The following is a 17,445-nucleotide window of genomic DNA, read 5'->3' on the forward strand; positions in this document are numbered from 1 at the left end:
GCAGAAGTGTGAGCCGTGGTGCTGGACTGAGGCCGACCAGGGAAACTGGCCGTGGTACGCCGCCTGGCCGCCCTTGACCCGCGTCTGCCGCCCGGCCACCAGACGGCGGCCGCAGGGCACGTTCGCTACTGCACGCACAGACACCACGCGTCACTGAAGTGTCGTGGACTCCGTGTACGCAGTGAGGGCATGGGACTTTGGTAGTCGGTGACAGGAGGGTGACAAGACTCATGCATTGTGTTATGATGGTGCCTTTTTATTGCCTCCGAGGTACGGAGTCACATGGCCCCAACGTTGGTTAGTCTGTTATAACGTGCTTGTCCTGCTGTAAAGAACTTTAATCAAGAAGGAATGGTATGCAGGATATGGTATTGCGAGGCAGGTCAGGCTATCTTGGAATGGAATTTTGCAAGGCTATTCTCAATACTCTGTAGTAAAATTTCATGTTTCCCCACACGATGTGAAGCACATTTTTACAGAAAAATGCCCTGATATTTAAGCATTCGTCAGCATATTAACGGATTAATACATTTTGTTCCAGACAACGGGTTTGAATAACAGCGGCTGACCACAGGCAAAACTAAGTTTTGCTACTCGACGTCTGCACAGGGCTATTTCCACAGCTGTACTTACAGTTCTTCGTTGCTGTGCTGTGACAAAGCACGCCAATGGCGGACACAAACACCATGAGCCTCGCCATTCTGCACAACACCTCTCGTTGCAGGACGCTGAATGATCCGTGTTCTCTGCACCGCGTAGCTGCACTGACAATGTTTCCACCGTCAGCTTTATTTAAATGCACTCACTCTGCTTCCCCGGCGTGCGGATGGCATCACGCAAGGTCATTTCCGGACGAATTGGAAGTGTTTGCAGGGCTACACGGCGGCTTCCGGTACCTCCGACAGCGACATAAGCTGGCCGCTTTTAGCACGGGACATGTCAGTCATGTATAACTCTTCAACGTAGACGACATGCACAAGACAAACGCTTTTCTTTTCCCTGCACTTGATCAAGTTTGTCCGCGGATTCGCATATGCTAGGGCGCTCTTGAGACGCACAAGCACTTTAAAGGCATTCAGACACCATTTAAAGGTGACCAAAAGTTTATGGGTCATGTAACATCAACCAAGGTACATTTTCAAAAATTCCGAATTCCGCACTTCAATATTCGAAAAGATCAGAATTAAAATGTTCAGAATTATACAAGCCTTCTTGATGATGAGATCGAACCTAATTATAGGTGGCAAACAAAAACACTAAGCTCTCTTAGCTGTATTGCCCAACCTTGCTGTATTGCTGTCTTTGCCTTCGCATCAAGAAGATGTACAAGACAACCATTCTGCGCTTTGAATTTCAACCCGGTTGATGAATGTTACGGCGTCAAATTAGATTCACATATCTCAAAAGACGCCACTGATCGTGACGTTGTCTTAAAGCTATGATTAGGAGAATTTGCTGTCATTCATCATTTAAATCATTTTTCAAGGATCGCTGTTAGTTTTACTTGCTACAGCGCTTCAGCGGAGTACATGCTCTATGAACTTTCCCCGCCTCCAAAGATAGAAAAGTTCTGATGACATCTACTCACGGCCCCTTGTCTAAAATTTGTGCGAGAGGCTCGATGATATTCTTCAGCTTCTGAGTTGTCTTAGATTTATTTCATACCCGTTACCCTTAGCATGTCATGCGGGAAGAAGTACGTGGGGCTTACGTCAGAGGGGTGAAAATTTTACTCTTGCTTAGTTTCTTATGATTTGATACGATTTCCAAAATGAGTTAGAACACTGCCCCCTGACAAAAACAAACTTAAATTATCCATATCGCACGCAGCTATATCAAAATATTTTGACCACAATTTTGAGACGATATTTATCTCTATATAAAGCCACGTGCACATACATATGCTCTTTTTAAAAGATGTGGAAACTTTGCCAGTGCTGCGGGAGCTACGCCAAGAAAATGTGCATTTTCTGTCGTAATGACAAGCTGTTTTCAGGCACATCTAACATTTTATCCTGTAATGTTATTTGTCATTTGGCTGAGTATAGCGAAAATGAAGGAAATAGCTGCGTTTGACTATTGTTTCTAACCCCTTCAAAATGTATGCGTGCGTCACTGAAGCTGTGTCATTTTTATCTGCTCGCATCTTGTGAAAGTATTGTTTGTGGCGCAGTTGTGCTTTGTGTCCTGCGCCTCTGCTGGGGCGGGGGTGTGGCGAGTGCGCGCCGCAGCCGCGTGGTGGGTGTCGGGTTCGGGGGCGGCCCCGGCTCGTGGCCCCCGACGGTCGGCAGTTACCGTGCGGAGAGCAGGGGGGGGGGGGGGGAGAAGCACCGTGAGGAGCTGCTGTGGAGCGTGAGGAGCTGCTAAAATACAGAAAAGCTTTGGGTGACATACTGGGCGTCTCTTTACAAGTATTTAATGCTTCACATTTTGCATCTGCGTGCGATACGGGAACATAAATGCGACTGCAAGCGTGGTGAGGTTTCTCAGCGGAAACAAATCTTACAAATTATAAAAAAAATTAGATTGACCGATAGAGATCAATGCACGCAACGAAAACTGGTTGGAAGGACCGAACATTTTGAAAACCGATAAACACATGCTCTGTGGTCAAATCTACCCCGCAAAATATTTTTAAAACAACTTCCGAACGGTGAGACACAGTCGCAACAAACATTGCACGCATATAAACAATGGAATAGCATAGCCGCTCATACAAAATTGAATGTACCTTGCAGGTTGCCTACCTACGGCAGTTTTAAGTCAGGCCCTGGTTGTCAACAAAGACAGTTTCATGAAGTGTTCAACATGCTGCAAAAACGTAGTGTTACACGAAGTCATACCGTTTTGGATTATTTTTTAGACAACTGCACTTTTGAAAGTAGGATCTGCTATAGTTGCATTGATCTTGAGTCATGTTTTTAGGTCAGATCAGAGCAATTCGGACTCGCTTTATTGCTGAAAACCCTGCTTTATGATGTGGTTTTTGTGCTTATTTTGAATTATTGGATCACTGCAATGTCAACAGATGCCTTACTGCAGCTTGATCAATGTCGGGTCACTGACCCCAACTGCCGTTGATCAATATGTAATTTGCTTTTGGGGGCATGCCGTCTAGAACATCACTTGGTACTGATTGCAATGTTAGAATAATGACCCTGAAGGTTTTTCGCCATCGTTACCTACTCAAGATCAAATATGGACAATAACCTGATGTGAGCACCACTGGCAGTTTGCTTATAAGTGGTATGTACATTAAGGCTCCTTGCACCAGGAGCTCTGAAGGTACTGCGGACGACCGTATGTAATTTGACATTGTTCAACCGGATTTGACGTGAAGACCACGAACCAAAAATCTCAACCTGATGCAAGAGATTTCACGTAGAGTGTTAGCTACCTCCTAAATTTTGGATCGTGGGCGCTTTAAATTGTTGAGATGGGAGGGACCCACCGGAACCAGAACGGAGCATTTGACCGGGACCCGAACACATGCTTTATTACTATGCAAACTGGCATGTTTAATGTGAAATATATGGACGTGAAGCTGGCGCAGCCAATAACGCAATGATATAGCGTTGTATGTATGCATTTAAAGTATATGCATGCGTAGGCCCCTGCAGGCGGTGTTTGTGACATCTGTCATTACCAACAAAATTTTGCATGGTATGTTTGTTTTCATGTTAATCACGTGAAACTAGCTGATCTTCATTTGCTGCACTATGTGGCTAATCACTGTGATGCTCACTCAACAGATATCTTTCGGTTCAATTATATTGCACTGGAGCCAGTTCTTATCACGGTAGACATATCTTGTACGTGTCACAGTTTGCACGGATGAGATCGATGAACCTGACAGTTCGTGCAAGGTTGATTGCATCACGACTCCATAACCATAGCATCATCCTGAGCTATTACGAAATCATCGTGGCGCTTCAGTTTCATCACATCTCGCATGTGCTGTCTGATGCCTTCATCATGGTAAAACGTGTAAAGCTCCAACAACGTTGAATGGTTGAATACCCTTCCTTCATGCCTGACCAGCCTGCTACGCACCCTGTCTTACTGCTCCCACCCTGCTGAGGCCAGACAGCTAAGCCTCCCGGAACAGCTGTGGGCTGGTGGCATAGTGATCGGATGGTCCTCGACCTGCAAGCGGCAGCTCCTCACCGCCATCTGTCGGATAAATCCACAACTATACATTCGGTGCACATTCCCATGAAACCATCGGGCTGAATGATGTGGTAATCTCACCTAGTAGTTGCATACAAAAGAGCACTAAAAACACTGATCTATTTTCGAGATGTGGAAAAACACTGGGGTATTCTAAACATGCCTATGTGTTGTTCTGCTACGCATGGTTGCTGACATAAATTTCATTTGTGATTGCTATTTTATGGCATTACACATCTGGCATGGGAGCGAGGGTCTCGCTTTAGCGGCCACTTATGTTAATTACACAAGTGCCTCCACAAACTCAAGATGACATTTTACTTCATTCATGGATTGTTCACGCCGGGCTTTCTCGCGAGCGCGGCGCGAAACCCCGTGCCACACACACACACACACACACACACACACACACACACACACACACACACACACACACACACACACACACACACACACACACACACGCACGCACGCACGCACGCACGCACGCACGCACGCACGCACGCACGCACGCACGCACGCACGCACGCACGCACCACCACACACACACATATATATATATATATATATATATATATATATATATATATATATATATATATATGTGTGTGTGTGTGTGTATATATATATATATATATATATATATGTATATATATATATATACACACACATATATAGGCATTAAACTAACAAAGAATCACACAATTCTATAGAATTTGGCCTACCCTGGGGTCCCTCAGCCACTCTTGAACTAATCTCACCACCTGACCTGCCTGAATTTAGCTCTAAATTAGACCCTTAGATTAATAGAACCTGTCCAAACGACTTTTAAATGTTACTAGGAAGGGACTTCCTACAAATGTTTGCAGTCCATTCCAATGATTAACCACTCTTTAACTCAATGAAATCTGCCTCTCCATAGTTCTTGCTAATACCTTTTGCTAAATGAAACTGATTTCCTCTAAGTCTCAGTGTCATTTTCCAGCGCTCCTTGTAGATCTACCTTGTCTATTCCTTTCATAATCTTTAATACCTCTGTCACCTTTATATATATATCACCTATATATATAATACCTATCACCTTTAATACCTCAATACCTAAATGTATGATATTTCAATGAATACAATTCCACAGCTTTAAGCCTTTCGTTTCATTGTAAGCTGCCAATGCTATTTATGATCCTACTTGCTTTTCTTTGTACTCTCTCCAGACTATCTAGGTCTTTTTGGAAGAAGGGGGAACAATCCTGTACATAATACTCTAGATGTGGTCTGGCATAAACCAAGAACAGCATTTTGACAACATTCCTACTCTTGTAAAGGACACTTATGTGCACTCGGCATCGTCTGCCTCGTCCCCCGTCCCGTCCCACTCACCTTTGTGTGCGTGCATAGTCAGCTGATGTCTGACCCCCGGTAGCGTGGTCCCCATGACGGCAGCCGTCTCACCTCTCCTCCACTCGTCCAGATAGCCCCAGCCGGCTATGATGGCACTCCTGCCCGTGAACTTCTCGCCTCCGACGGGCGGCAGGCACACCGGCTGCACGTGGTCACTCCAGGTGAGCTGAAGGGAACCCAAGTGAACGTCAATATCGGACTTGGTTTGGTGCCACAGTGTAGTCGAGTGGTCTGTACTGTCACAATGTGTCGGCACAGCGTATGATTTAACGATGCAATGTCAAATGGAAAGAACTGAGCCTGGTGCTGACGACAACGACTGCAGGGCCACAAACCCACATAGTATCGATAGAGCCCAGGCCCCACGGTGGTTACGGCCATGAACAACTATAAAGCAATTGTCACCCAAGAACGGAGACTGTGACTAAGCACGCCTCGTGAAACACACATGCGCCACCTTGTTGCAAAGCTGTTTGATTTGGAATCAAAACGCGTGTGAGATAAAACAAAGTTAGGCCCTCCAGCGTGCCAGCATGGCGCACCTGCAGCAGCTCCGGCGTCGTCGCCGGCTCCCACCTTTGTGGCCAGCCTCAGCAGGGCGATTATGCGTGTGTTTTGATCCAGCAAGGAGGTTATGCATGATTAATTAGCCGAAGTGACGCTCATTCACAAGTGGCCTCACGTCAGTTTGGGTGAACGAGCATGACCTTCTTTTGCGTTGCATCTGTTATGCTCTATCTTACTCACTGGTACCAACTTTTACATCCATTTTAATCATGTCAGCGCACACTGTCACATAGTGACTGTCACGGATAAACGTTGGTTGTGCACAGCGAACATGCGGAAGAACATAACATTATTATCGCTTTTGAATGAGAGATTCACTTCAACGTGGGTAAATGAATTCTAATCTCTGAAAAACTGGGCTTGAACACGTCTGTTGAACTGTCAAATGCGTCAAATGAAACGGTGTCAAACAGCGTTGAGATATATTAAGGTGAATGTTCCACGTTTGTATGGCGTTTTTAACTGAAATAGCCATCTTGAGGACATTTTGACACAGTTAACGGTCATGCCCTTTTAAGACCCAAAACGCTCTGGTTCCTGAGTTGCACGCGCGCAAAGTATGAAAAAGGCTTACATACAGCCAGCTTCAAAATCGCCTTCTGATTAATAAGGCCATAGAAGCGTCATTAGATCTCCGTGATAGTGCAGGCTGTTTTTTGTTGATCTTCAACACAACATGGCTACTGCTACATTCGCAAAAGGCGATGATGCTGCACATGTGGTACAGTCCGCTGATGATGATTGGCTGTTAGGAAGATTTTACTGCTGAATTCGTGTCGCGAACACAAGCGTGAGCAATTTCGGGTTGTGCGACACTCGTCGTGAACGGGTCATTTTGCCTTCTTTCTAGGCCACAGGTCAATGTCATAAAAAAGAACGCCGTTGGATGCAAAAAAGTACGGCACACCAAAAATGGGCACTGTCCCAAAGTTACCAAAAAAAAGGACGCGACGGCAAATCTGTCTTTTTTCTCCTGCTGGCGTTTTTTTCTTCTTCTACTAACCTATCTCTTACAGACAGCTCGGTTGGCTCCTTGTGTACAGGAGCACAGGACCTTCCACGGGTTTATGGGTTAGCAAGACATCATGAAACTATGGAAACATTACAGTGATTTTAGATCTATTTTTCTCCAAGTATTTCTCACATATCGTACGACAACTTTAGATCTTGAACAGGACTTTGTTTTGAAGGGCGGTCGCGGTGAAGTTCGGAGTTGTGACTGAGGATCTGTGCGGAAATTGTGAGAAAACCTGCAATATAATAGTCCCACGAACCGTTCAAATGTGAGATCACACCTATTTAGCAAAAAATGTGATTCGGGGGCTCGAAATTGGTGTGATCACTGGTGGTGTGTGCCAGTGGCTTGTATTGGCATTGATGCGGTGGGGAGTGTACGTGCGAGGATTTGTTCTTCTGAGAGAGAACATTGTTTTAATATTCTTCAACCTACTGACTCCCAATAAAACGGCATATAATGATGTCTGATATATGGATGCCTATTGATATTGATGCCTGCCTCCACCTGTATGTTTATGTTTGAACATGACAAAGGAATGCTGGCAAATTAAGAGAAACACTGGCACTTATGTTGCAGGGATGTTTAAGGAAGGTACTGGCACTGCTACTTCATCATGAACATGCCAACATTGTAAACCTATTGAGGTACTACAGCATTGAATTAACCCATTGCGTGTCATATCAGCACTTCATTTTGGCGGTAGGGACCGGTGTGTGCAGCACATTAATGGACGTGCTCAGTATAGGCTCACATTACATGGCTCTGCAAAATTATCTTTTGGTAAATAATTCTGAAAATATAGTTTTATTATTACTGATGCACATTGTACTGTCTTCCCAACTCTTGTATGCAGGCGAGCATTGCTTCTGAGTAATCAAAGTCATAGTCACTGCAACTTGTGTGCGCTGGCAGCTTCATCACTTCCTTGCATTTTGCCCATCCAACCTTAGCTACATGCACTTGTCATGTCTCCAGCATTGTGCAAGGTCAGCATGTTTGCAGCGTCATTTCACCACATGTAAAATTTTCCTGTTTTTTTTTTAGTACAGCAGCCTGATGGCGGCAGCATGTATGACCATGAAGTGCAAGATGTGTTTGCATGTTTCTCACCTGCGTTTTCTGGATTTCCGAATCAGGCGTACCAGGCGATGCCAGTTATTGGTTGTCTGCTTTGCTGAAAATGATTTGTATTTGGTATCATGTGTTTTTGGTCAGTCATATGTCAGATGGGAAGCCAATACAAGAGCACATGCTTGACCCATCTTTTCATGTTGGAACTTATTATGAAAGCGGCATGGAATGCAGTCGAAAAGCCATATCGTTGTTCATTATGTCGTGCCACAGTACAGCACCGAGATAGTGCCAAAATGACACTATTGACCAGTGCCATCACACAATGTACCACATTGGTTGAGTACTCTATGTCAAGCCTATGAGATGGCAGCTCATAATTGATGAATGACTGGTAAAAAATTTATTTAACAGTGCCAGAGGATTGTCTACGGCAAGAATGTCGTTGCACCACAATGGTTATATCAGGGTTAAGTAGTAACTGCATGAATAATACTAAGCCCAAAAAATCCCGGTTGCCCAACGTAACCGTACTTACCATATCAATAGCAATGCTTTGACAATCAATGCATGGCATCATTACAACTTCATTAATTTTCGCATGACACCACATTCCCAGTTGCAAACAATTGAGACAATGTTACAAATTTGCTAATTTTGGCACCACACCCCATTTCCAGTTGCAAACAATAAGGACAGTGATAACTGTACACATCACATAATATCAAAGTCAGGACTACAGCACTCCGCGCAATGATGGGTCGGCAATAACGTATTGACAAAATCATCAACAGCAAAGCAGCAACAGCAGCAGCACAGCATATCGTGCTTTGATATTACTAATCTGACATAAAGTTGGCAGTCGCATGTTGCGCATGTCAGACAGTCCACGAAAGCTTTTCTTACGGCCAGCACCAATACAAAAATCCATAAACAACCCACCCACTAATCGCCCCCCCCCCCCCCTCCCACACAAACAGACCCCGCGTCGAGAATGACCGGCTGGCGTCAGCTTTCGTGTGTTTTGAGGTATTCTGTAGGTCTGGCTGCCAGATGCTGCCAGGTTTTACTGTCGCCACAAACGCAATTCATGACGCAATCAAACGATAACGTAACGGGGCCCATCTTTATAAACTTTGAAATTAGGCTACTTACCGTCGTTTTTGAACTTTGAAAGGTTGCCAATAGTTACAAAGAAGGACTTCCCATCATATCTGATGCCTAACTCAATATCTTGCAATGTGGAACGTTCCCTTTAATGTCTTGGTAGGCATACAACTGAGCATGATTTTCATGAACACATTTAGAAGGAATGGTCCGATGCAGGCTGGCTCGCTGAGGGCCGCAGCAAGATGTCAAGTGCACATTCGATGTCATAAGGTGTCACTGACATCAGATAACCTCCAGAGCGGAAGCTGCCTCCAAGGGTGACGGAAAATAATCTGATCAGCGGATATTACCGATTTCAGGCAAATATCAAACTTTGTATAGCATGCACCCATATGAGCTGGTCGAGGCCAAGGTGAATGTGATCTTGATAATAAGATCGATCTAAATTATAGGTAGCAAGGAAAAACAGCTAAACTGTCTTGGCTATATTGCCCAGCCCTGCTCTTTTGCGGTCTTTGTCTCCGTAGTATGTAGATGAATTTGACAACCATGTGATACTTATGAATTTCAATCCAGTTAATGCAATGTGATGGCGTGAAACCAGATTCACGTATTTCCAAAGACGTCATTAGACGTAAGGCAGTATAAAATATATGGATACTAATGAGTTTACTGTCATTCATCTGGTAAAAAATTGTTTTAGGTAACGCTTTTGGTTTTACTGCTACAGCGTTTTGGCGCAGAGCATGATCAATGTACTTTCCCCGCCTGCATCAACATGTGGACAGGCCCTTCAAAAAGTTCCGACGACGTTTTATCACGGCCCCTTTCCGGAGGTTTGTGCGAAAGGCTCGACGACATTCTTTAGCTCCTGAATTGTGGGTAGGGTAGGCTTTTTACCTTTGCCAAGTTCCGGGAGATTTGTGATCCTTTTGTGGTTCTGCGCGTTTGCAGTGCGCATTTGTGATATCTAACTGCCATCACCAGCAAGCTTGGCCATGCACTGTTCGTTTTCATGTATATCACGTGCATCTATCTAGCATTCAGTTGCTGGACTTAGTGGCCTCGTCGTACGATGCCCAATAAACAGATAATTTCGTTTCAGCTATATTACATTAGGACAAATACTCATCACGGTAAACAAGTCTCACACTTGCCACGGTTTGCGCGGCTGAGATCACATGAACCTGAAGGCTCATTCAAGGTTCATTGCATCACACCTTCAAAGCATGGCATTATCCTGAGCGCTTCCGGAACCGTCATAGCGCTTCAGTTGCATCAGATCTCACATGTGCTGTCTGATGCCTCCATCATACTAAAACGCGTAAAACTCCAACAACGTTGAATGCTTGAATAGCTTTGCTTTCAGTTTTTCATGTCTTGTCAGCCTGCTGCGTCGCTCACACCCTGCTGAGGTCACACAGCTAAGCCTCCCGGAACAGCAGTGATCTGATGGCACGGTAATCGGCTGATCCTCGACCTGCCGGCGGCAGCTCCCCGCCGCCATCTGTCGGATAAAGCCACAGCTATACATCCGGTGCACATTCGCGTGGAATCATCGGGCTGAAATAACGCGATAATCTCAGCTAGCAGTTTATACAAAAGAGCACTAAAAACACTGATGTATTTTTGGTGATGTGCGGAAGTGCTGGGAGAGTCTAATCATACCTCCGGGCTGCTTTGATGCGCATGATTGCTGACATCATTTGTGATGGATATTTTATGGTGTACATCACAGATCTCTCATGCGAGCGAGGGGTGGCCTCACGAGCGACTTGTGATAACTATGCAAGTACCGTCACAAATCCCAGCTGATTTTTCCTTGTATTTATGGAGGGTTGCACGATGCCAAAGACTGTAAGTTTGATCATTCACACCGGGTTTTTCAGCAGCGAGGCGCGAGCCCCCGTATTTCTGACATCGTCTGCCTCCGCCGCCCGTCTCGGCCCTCTCACCTGTGTGTGCGTACATGCGCTTCAAAAGCTGGTGCGGGCGCTGATCTGGCCCACCACCCACTTGGCGTACACGGTGAGGTCGGTGTAGATGCCCGGAAGGTTGGGCCTGCCACAGCCGATGCCGGCCGACACGACGCCGGCCACCTGGTACTCCTTCCCCACCTGCACCACCAGCGGACCGCCGCTGTCCGCCTGCCGGGAGGGGTGCACGAGCACCCGTCAGCGGAAGAAGGATGTGTGTCTCAGGCACCACCAGAGGGCCGCCGCTGTTTAGAGGGCCTCTCGAGCACTTGAACGAAAGTTAAGGACGTCCACCGTTGTACCGGCGGGAAGCTGCTCTCTCCCGAGAGAATGCTAAGTATGGGGCATCATCAGGGCCTAGCAATCGTGTAAGCCTGCCGGTATTGACCATTTCGCAGCTTTGGCATGAAGAAGAGGGGGGAATAGTGAAGAATACTACATGCACCTGAGCGTTCTCCGCCGCGACTTAGCCCACACAGGGTCTCCTGCGAGGGGTATGTGCCTTGCGCCCGAATGAAGACCCCGATAGGCCGCCCACTCAAGGCTGGCGTATGTAGCGTGCCCAGGGTAAAACGGGGCGTCGCGAGTATGCAGGAATAAGCGAGAACGAGGGCAGAGAGGCGCCAACGCCCTGGTCGGTACTCACCGCTTATATGAGCATCAGACACTTGTGCGCTTTCATGGCGTATGTGACGTGACGTCACATGAACAACACTTGGCGTATGCTACGTGACGGTCACACATCACCAGATATGCATGTGAACCATTTCTAAGTGAAGAGCACCATGTGAAGGACCTGTAATTGTTCCGCCTGTTCTCCAGCATCTCACCTGGCAGCTGTCCTTGCCGCCCTCCTTGTATCCGGCACATATCTTGCCCTCGCTTATTTTGATGCTTTTCTTGGCTTCGGTGAACCAGTCCTGGCAGGTCTGTCTGGAGAGGACGGGCACCTCCGTCCATTGCAGGGTGTCGGGACGAGTTCCACCTGCACAGCAACCATGGCTCAACGATTGTGATATTACATGCTGTGCAGTTCGCAGTACTGGCAGCATGCACTCAGCTAATACTGTTAAAGGTCTTTTATGAAGAAAATAATATCTGGTCAGTTAATCAGATTTTCACAAGTTGAACCAAATTCCCGAGACCCTACGTGTCCAGATCAAACAATCGCCATATTTCTAGGTTGGAAATTCGATCAGAAATGATGACCAGAACGGCGTCATTAAGGTTTTTCCGACCAGACTTGAGCCGTGACCTTGATACTTAAGTATGTCCTAAAGCTCTGGCTTCTGCAGGCCTGACAGCGAATCTGAGCCCGAAAGTCAGCTGATGTCTGACCCCCGGTAGCGTGGTCCCCGTGACGGCAGCCGTCCTCACCTCTCCTCCACTCGTCCAGATAGCCCCAGCCGGCCATGATGGCACTCTTGCCCGTGAACTTCTCGCCTCCGACTGGCGGCAGGCACACCGGCTGCACGTAGTCACTCCAGGTGAGCTGAAGGGAAGCCAAGCGAACGTCAATATCGGACTTGGTTTGGTGCCATATCTTGAGATGGTCAGCACTCTCTCGATATGTCGGCACAAGCGTATGATTTGACGATACAATGCCAAAGGGAAGGGATTGAGCCTGGTGCTGACGACAACGACTGCAGGGTTACAATCACACATGGAATTGATGAGGTCCAAACTCCACGGTGGTCACGGCCATGAACAGCTTAAAAGAAAACGTCCCCCAAGAACGGCGACTGTGACTATGCACACCTCGTGAAACACACATGCGCCATCTTGCTGCAAAGCTGTTTGTTTGGAATCAAGTCGTGCGTGAGACAAAACAAAGTTAGGTCTTCCAGCGTGCCAGCATGGCGCACCTGCAGCAGCTCCGGCGTCGTCGCCGGCTCCCACCTTTGTGGCCAGCCTCAGCAAGGCGATGTCGTCGTCGAACTTGCCCTCCTGGTAGCCGTCGTGCACGATGCGCTCGGCGATGGCCACGCTGTGTCTGCTCGCCTCGGGCCTGGTCAGGTTGTGACCGCCCACGGTCACCGTGAACTGGCTGGCCGGCCGGTCGCCGAAGCAGTGCGCCGCCGTCAGCACGTACTCGTCGTTGAGCACGGCGCCCATGCAGAAGTGTGAGCCGTGGTGCTGGACTGAGGCCGACCAGGGAAACTGGCCGTGGTACGCTGCCTGGCCGCCCTTGACCCGCGTCTGCCGCCCTGCCACCAGACGGCGGCCGCAGGGCACGTTCGCCACTGCAGGCACAGACACCACCCGTCACTGAAGTGTCGTGGACTCCGTGTACGCAGTGAGGGCATGGGGCTTTGGTAGTCGGTGACAGGAGGGTTGCCATGTATCGTGCTATAATGGTGCTTTTTTGGCCGCCTAGGTACGGAGATCTTTAAATAGCCGCAACATCATTTCGCCTGATATAATGCTCATGTCCTGCTAAAACGGGACAACTAATGCAGGGCTGGCATGCGAGATGCGGTCCTGCAAGGTAGGATAGGTGTACAGAATGCAGTCTTGAATGCTATTCTGGGTACTCGGCGAAGAAAGTGCCATGTCTCGCTATGCGATGTAAAATACATTTGGAAAACAATGTCATGCTATCCATGTTCCCGTCAATATATCAACTGATAAGTTCATGTTGTACCAAGCAGCGTGTTTGAATAGTCTTGGTTGACCATAGGCAAAAATGATGTACGCAACCCGGCTGGTGCCTGTATCCCTTTAACCCCGTATAACCCTGCTTAAACACAGGGTTATATCCATAGCTGTACTTACAGTTCATCGCTCTCGTGCTCTGGCAAAGCACACCAATGGCGGACAAAAGCACCACGAGTCTCGTCATTTTGCACAACACCTCTCTTTACAGGACACCAAACAATCCCGATTCCCTGCACTGCGCAGCTGCACTGACAATGTTTCCATCGTTAGCTTTATTTAAGTACACTCACTCTGCTTCCTCGGTGCGCGGATGACGCCATGCAAGGTCGCTTCCGGACGAATTGGAAGCATTTGCAGGGCTGCACGTCGGCTTCCGGTGCCAGCTCGGCGGCGAAACAAGCCAGCCACTGTGTGGCGTCCCGCGCCGCACGCGTCGACCTGCCGCCCCCTGTGACCTTACACGAGGTCAGACCGGACACGGCAGTGCCTGTTTGCGGAAGCGCGGCGCGCGAGCTAGCAGCTCTGGCGGGCCAGTGAGGACGGTCGGCGCCGGTGAGATGTCCGGACTGTGACGCCGAGGTCTGTACTCAGAGACGGATGTCACCGGCGCATAGTGGTGTGGCCTTGGTCCATGTCGCAGATGCGTGAGAGACGGCCATCGGGGACGTGCTGGACAATATTCTGCGCCGGTAATTTTCATTGCAGTTTCAGCATATCACCGGCGGCTGTGGTCCGGGGCGATATTGTCCACTGCAGCAATGAAGCTGCCATTGACGACATTTCGACAATGCGGAAACAATGTTCCATGGTTGGGAGTACCGCCTCGGCCGTTCCGCTGGTGCGTGTGTTGTCCCCCATTATCTGTTTCCGATGTTTTGATTCCGCATATCAGCTGCCAGCGCGCGACTGACAAGGTCATCACAAGGTCATCACAGAGATGCCAGTTGGCGGGGGCCTAGAAAGATCAACTGAAACGGCTTTACGCCACACATATTTTCCAGCATTTTTGCGCCTGTGCTCTTTTCAGTGAATTTTGCGCTGCACTCAAAAGGGTGCCGATGGTGCAGCGGTTAACGCGTATACGCGAGCTTCTGCACGTCTGAGAAACCTGAGATACGGGGTTCGGTTCCTCGCGGTGTCCGCCCTTCCTGTCAGGGAGAGGGGCAGGCGACGCCATACAACTTCAGCACCTGAGTGCGTCTTCACGCCCCAATGACGACGACGCGTTCGATTCAAAACGTGCAAGTAAAACGAGGAAAATGAGCTGGGTCGATCCGGCGGGTGATGCGGTCTAATCCATTACAGTGGGTCAGCTGTTGATGGGATCAACAAACAGGTTGAGCAAGCGGCTTCGGACCCGATGAACATTTGTGCTTTCATGTGTTTCCAGGTTTTCATCGATTTGAAACAAATATGTAAGCACTATGTTCAAACAAGCCAGTAGATAGTCTGAGATCCAACATTTCGCTACAATATGCCATTTAATCGTTTTCAGGACCATTTGCTGCAAAACAGTCCAGCGGTATGTGCAAAACAGTCCGGTGTTTGTAAAATAGGCATGAAGAATCGCTGAATCAATGGTGCATACGACATCCAACACTGGGGCGCTTGTGAAGTACAGTCCCAACAAGATCATGGCCAGTTGACAGCTGCGAATGAGACTCTGGTATACTGGCTTTGGCTCTTATTTTGAGTGGATTGGATTTGGATGAGATCAGCCTTGGAAGAAGTTGAAAGAATTGGATTTGGATTTGGATCCTACTTAACCGATTGGTATGTATCAGATCAAACACGATTTACCGGGTTCGCACTCTGCTCTCTTCATAGTCTCACTATCAGTAACGCAGCCAGCCAACGAAATCGGATGCTCCCTAGCCACTGGTTGGCCCCTCCACCATAAGTGATCGACCTGACAGGAAACGTCCCGTAACTTACAGGTAGTAGCGATTATAGACTTTCTTAGCTACGGGTGATGATGACTGATGAGTGAACCTAAAGCATTTACGTTTTTTTTCGTTTTGCTCGATAGGCTCGAAACTTCGCAGTTCATGAGAGTTCATCGCAACTTGCGGACAGCATGCTCGATTATTGGTCAGCCGCGCTGGACCGCGTGCCGCTGTTGGCCTACGTGCTGCAGCATGGCCGGCGCGCGCTTCACCGTCTCGCCGTTGCATACCGTGCGGTCGCGTAATGCAATCGGTGATCAGTGCGTACAAATGTGCACAGTCCCAATAACGTCTCGCTTCAATACGTCAGCGGTTTTGCAAGGTTCAAAACGGCCGTTACCATAAATATATCATGCCACTAAATTGGCAACACCCATGTTCAATTACTAGCAGATGTCTACGATCGGAAGAGGGACATCAGCTGTAAAATGGTTTCATCTCGCAGGCAAACTGGACAAACTGAGGTAAACCGGGCGAGTTACAGAACACCCAACGCTTGAAAGGCAAATTCCTACAATGCAGGTAGGACTGCGAGGTAATGAACTCGTAGTTTGACATACATTGCACACTACCCGCCATGTGATATTTACGAATCCATTGAAGTTGTACTAGGTTATGAATTATTACATAACATTACACGCACCATTGTGGTGTTTAACTGCAGGCTCACGTTTGTCAACACAAGCAAAAGAAATGACGTCCTACAACGGCACCCCTCACGCTCCTCCAATTAATTTTTTGCTGGTGCATGACACTTGGACGTCTAGAAAATCATTTATGAGGATTATATATATATATATATATATATATATATATATATATATATAGACTTGGACCCTACTAATAACCCTTTTGCCATCCCAACAAGCTCCTGTTTTCATGTCAGGATTAGCGGCTCATGGGGCACCACTACATGTTGGGGGACTTGGAAGGGGGAGACTTGAGCCTCCAAAGCCCCCCCCCCCTTCCATAGCGCGATAAATTCCGCGCCTCTGCCATTATGGATCAGTAGGTAAGTGCCCAAGTATACTTAGGCACAAGTGTACTTTCTGCTCTATGGAGCAAAGCTCGCATTTGATCATAAACTACACTTGGTGCACGCTGGTATCGTGCTTCTTCTACTTGCTTCTACTTGCTTCTACTTGCTTTCTTCCTACTTGCTACTTGGTATCGTGTTTTCTTCTACTACTTCTTCTTCTGCTTCTTTCGTGCATTCAGATTGTAATGCTTCTCAAGAAGGTATTGATATCCTATAACAAGTAAAAGAGTGTATCGGTCGATGCAAGCCTGCATTGCCAATTTTGCAGCTAAATGCAGACTCCAGGCAGCGGGGCATGAATTTGAGGGGTCAGACTACTGCATGTCAGCTAAGTGCGCTGATGTCTGGCTGCTGCATGTCAGCTAAGTGCGCTGATGTTAGACTGCTGCATGTCAGCTAAGTGCGCTGGTGTCAGACTGCTGCATGTCAGCTAAGTGCGCTGGTGTCAGACTGCTGCATGTCAGCTAAGTGCGCTGGTGTCAGACTGCTGCA

At 47.6% G+C, this 17,445-nt stretch overlaps 1 protein-coding gene across 1 annotated transcript; it reads right to left on the reverse strand.

Moving 5' to 3' along the window:
• Window positions 1-11,301: 11,301 nt before the first annotated feature.
• On the reverse strand, window positions 11,302-14,092 carry LOC119098247 (trypsin-1). The gene is made up of 6 exons (XM_037221174.1): window positions 14,086-14,092; window positions 13,403-13,553; window positions 13,176-13,357; window positions 12,688-12,759; window positions 12,141-12,295; window positions 11,302-11,481 (listed from the first exon to the last, which is right to left on the reverse strand). Exons 1-6 carry the CDS (start codon window positions 14,090-14,092, stop codon window positions 11,311-11,313), a joined length of 738 nt encoding a protein of 245 aa, XP_037077069.1. The 3' UTR covers window positions 11,302-11,310.
• Window positions 14,093-17,445: the final 3,353 nt, after the last annotated feature.

The sequence above is a fragment of the Pollicipes pollicipes genome, unplaced genomic scaffold, assembly GCF_011947565.3.
Source record: "Pollicipes pollicipes isolate AB1234 unplaced genomic scaffold, Ppol_2.1 Scaffold_2555;HRSCAF=2994_pilon_pilon_pilon, whole genome shotgun sequence".
Classification (NCBI taxonomy): Eukaryota; Metazoa; Arthropoda; class Thecostraca; order Pollicipedomorpha; family Pollicipedidae; genus Pollicipes; species Pollicipes pollicipes.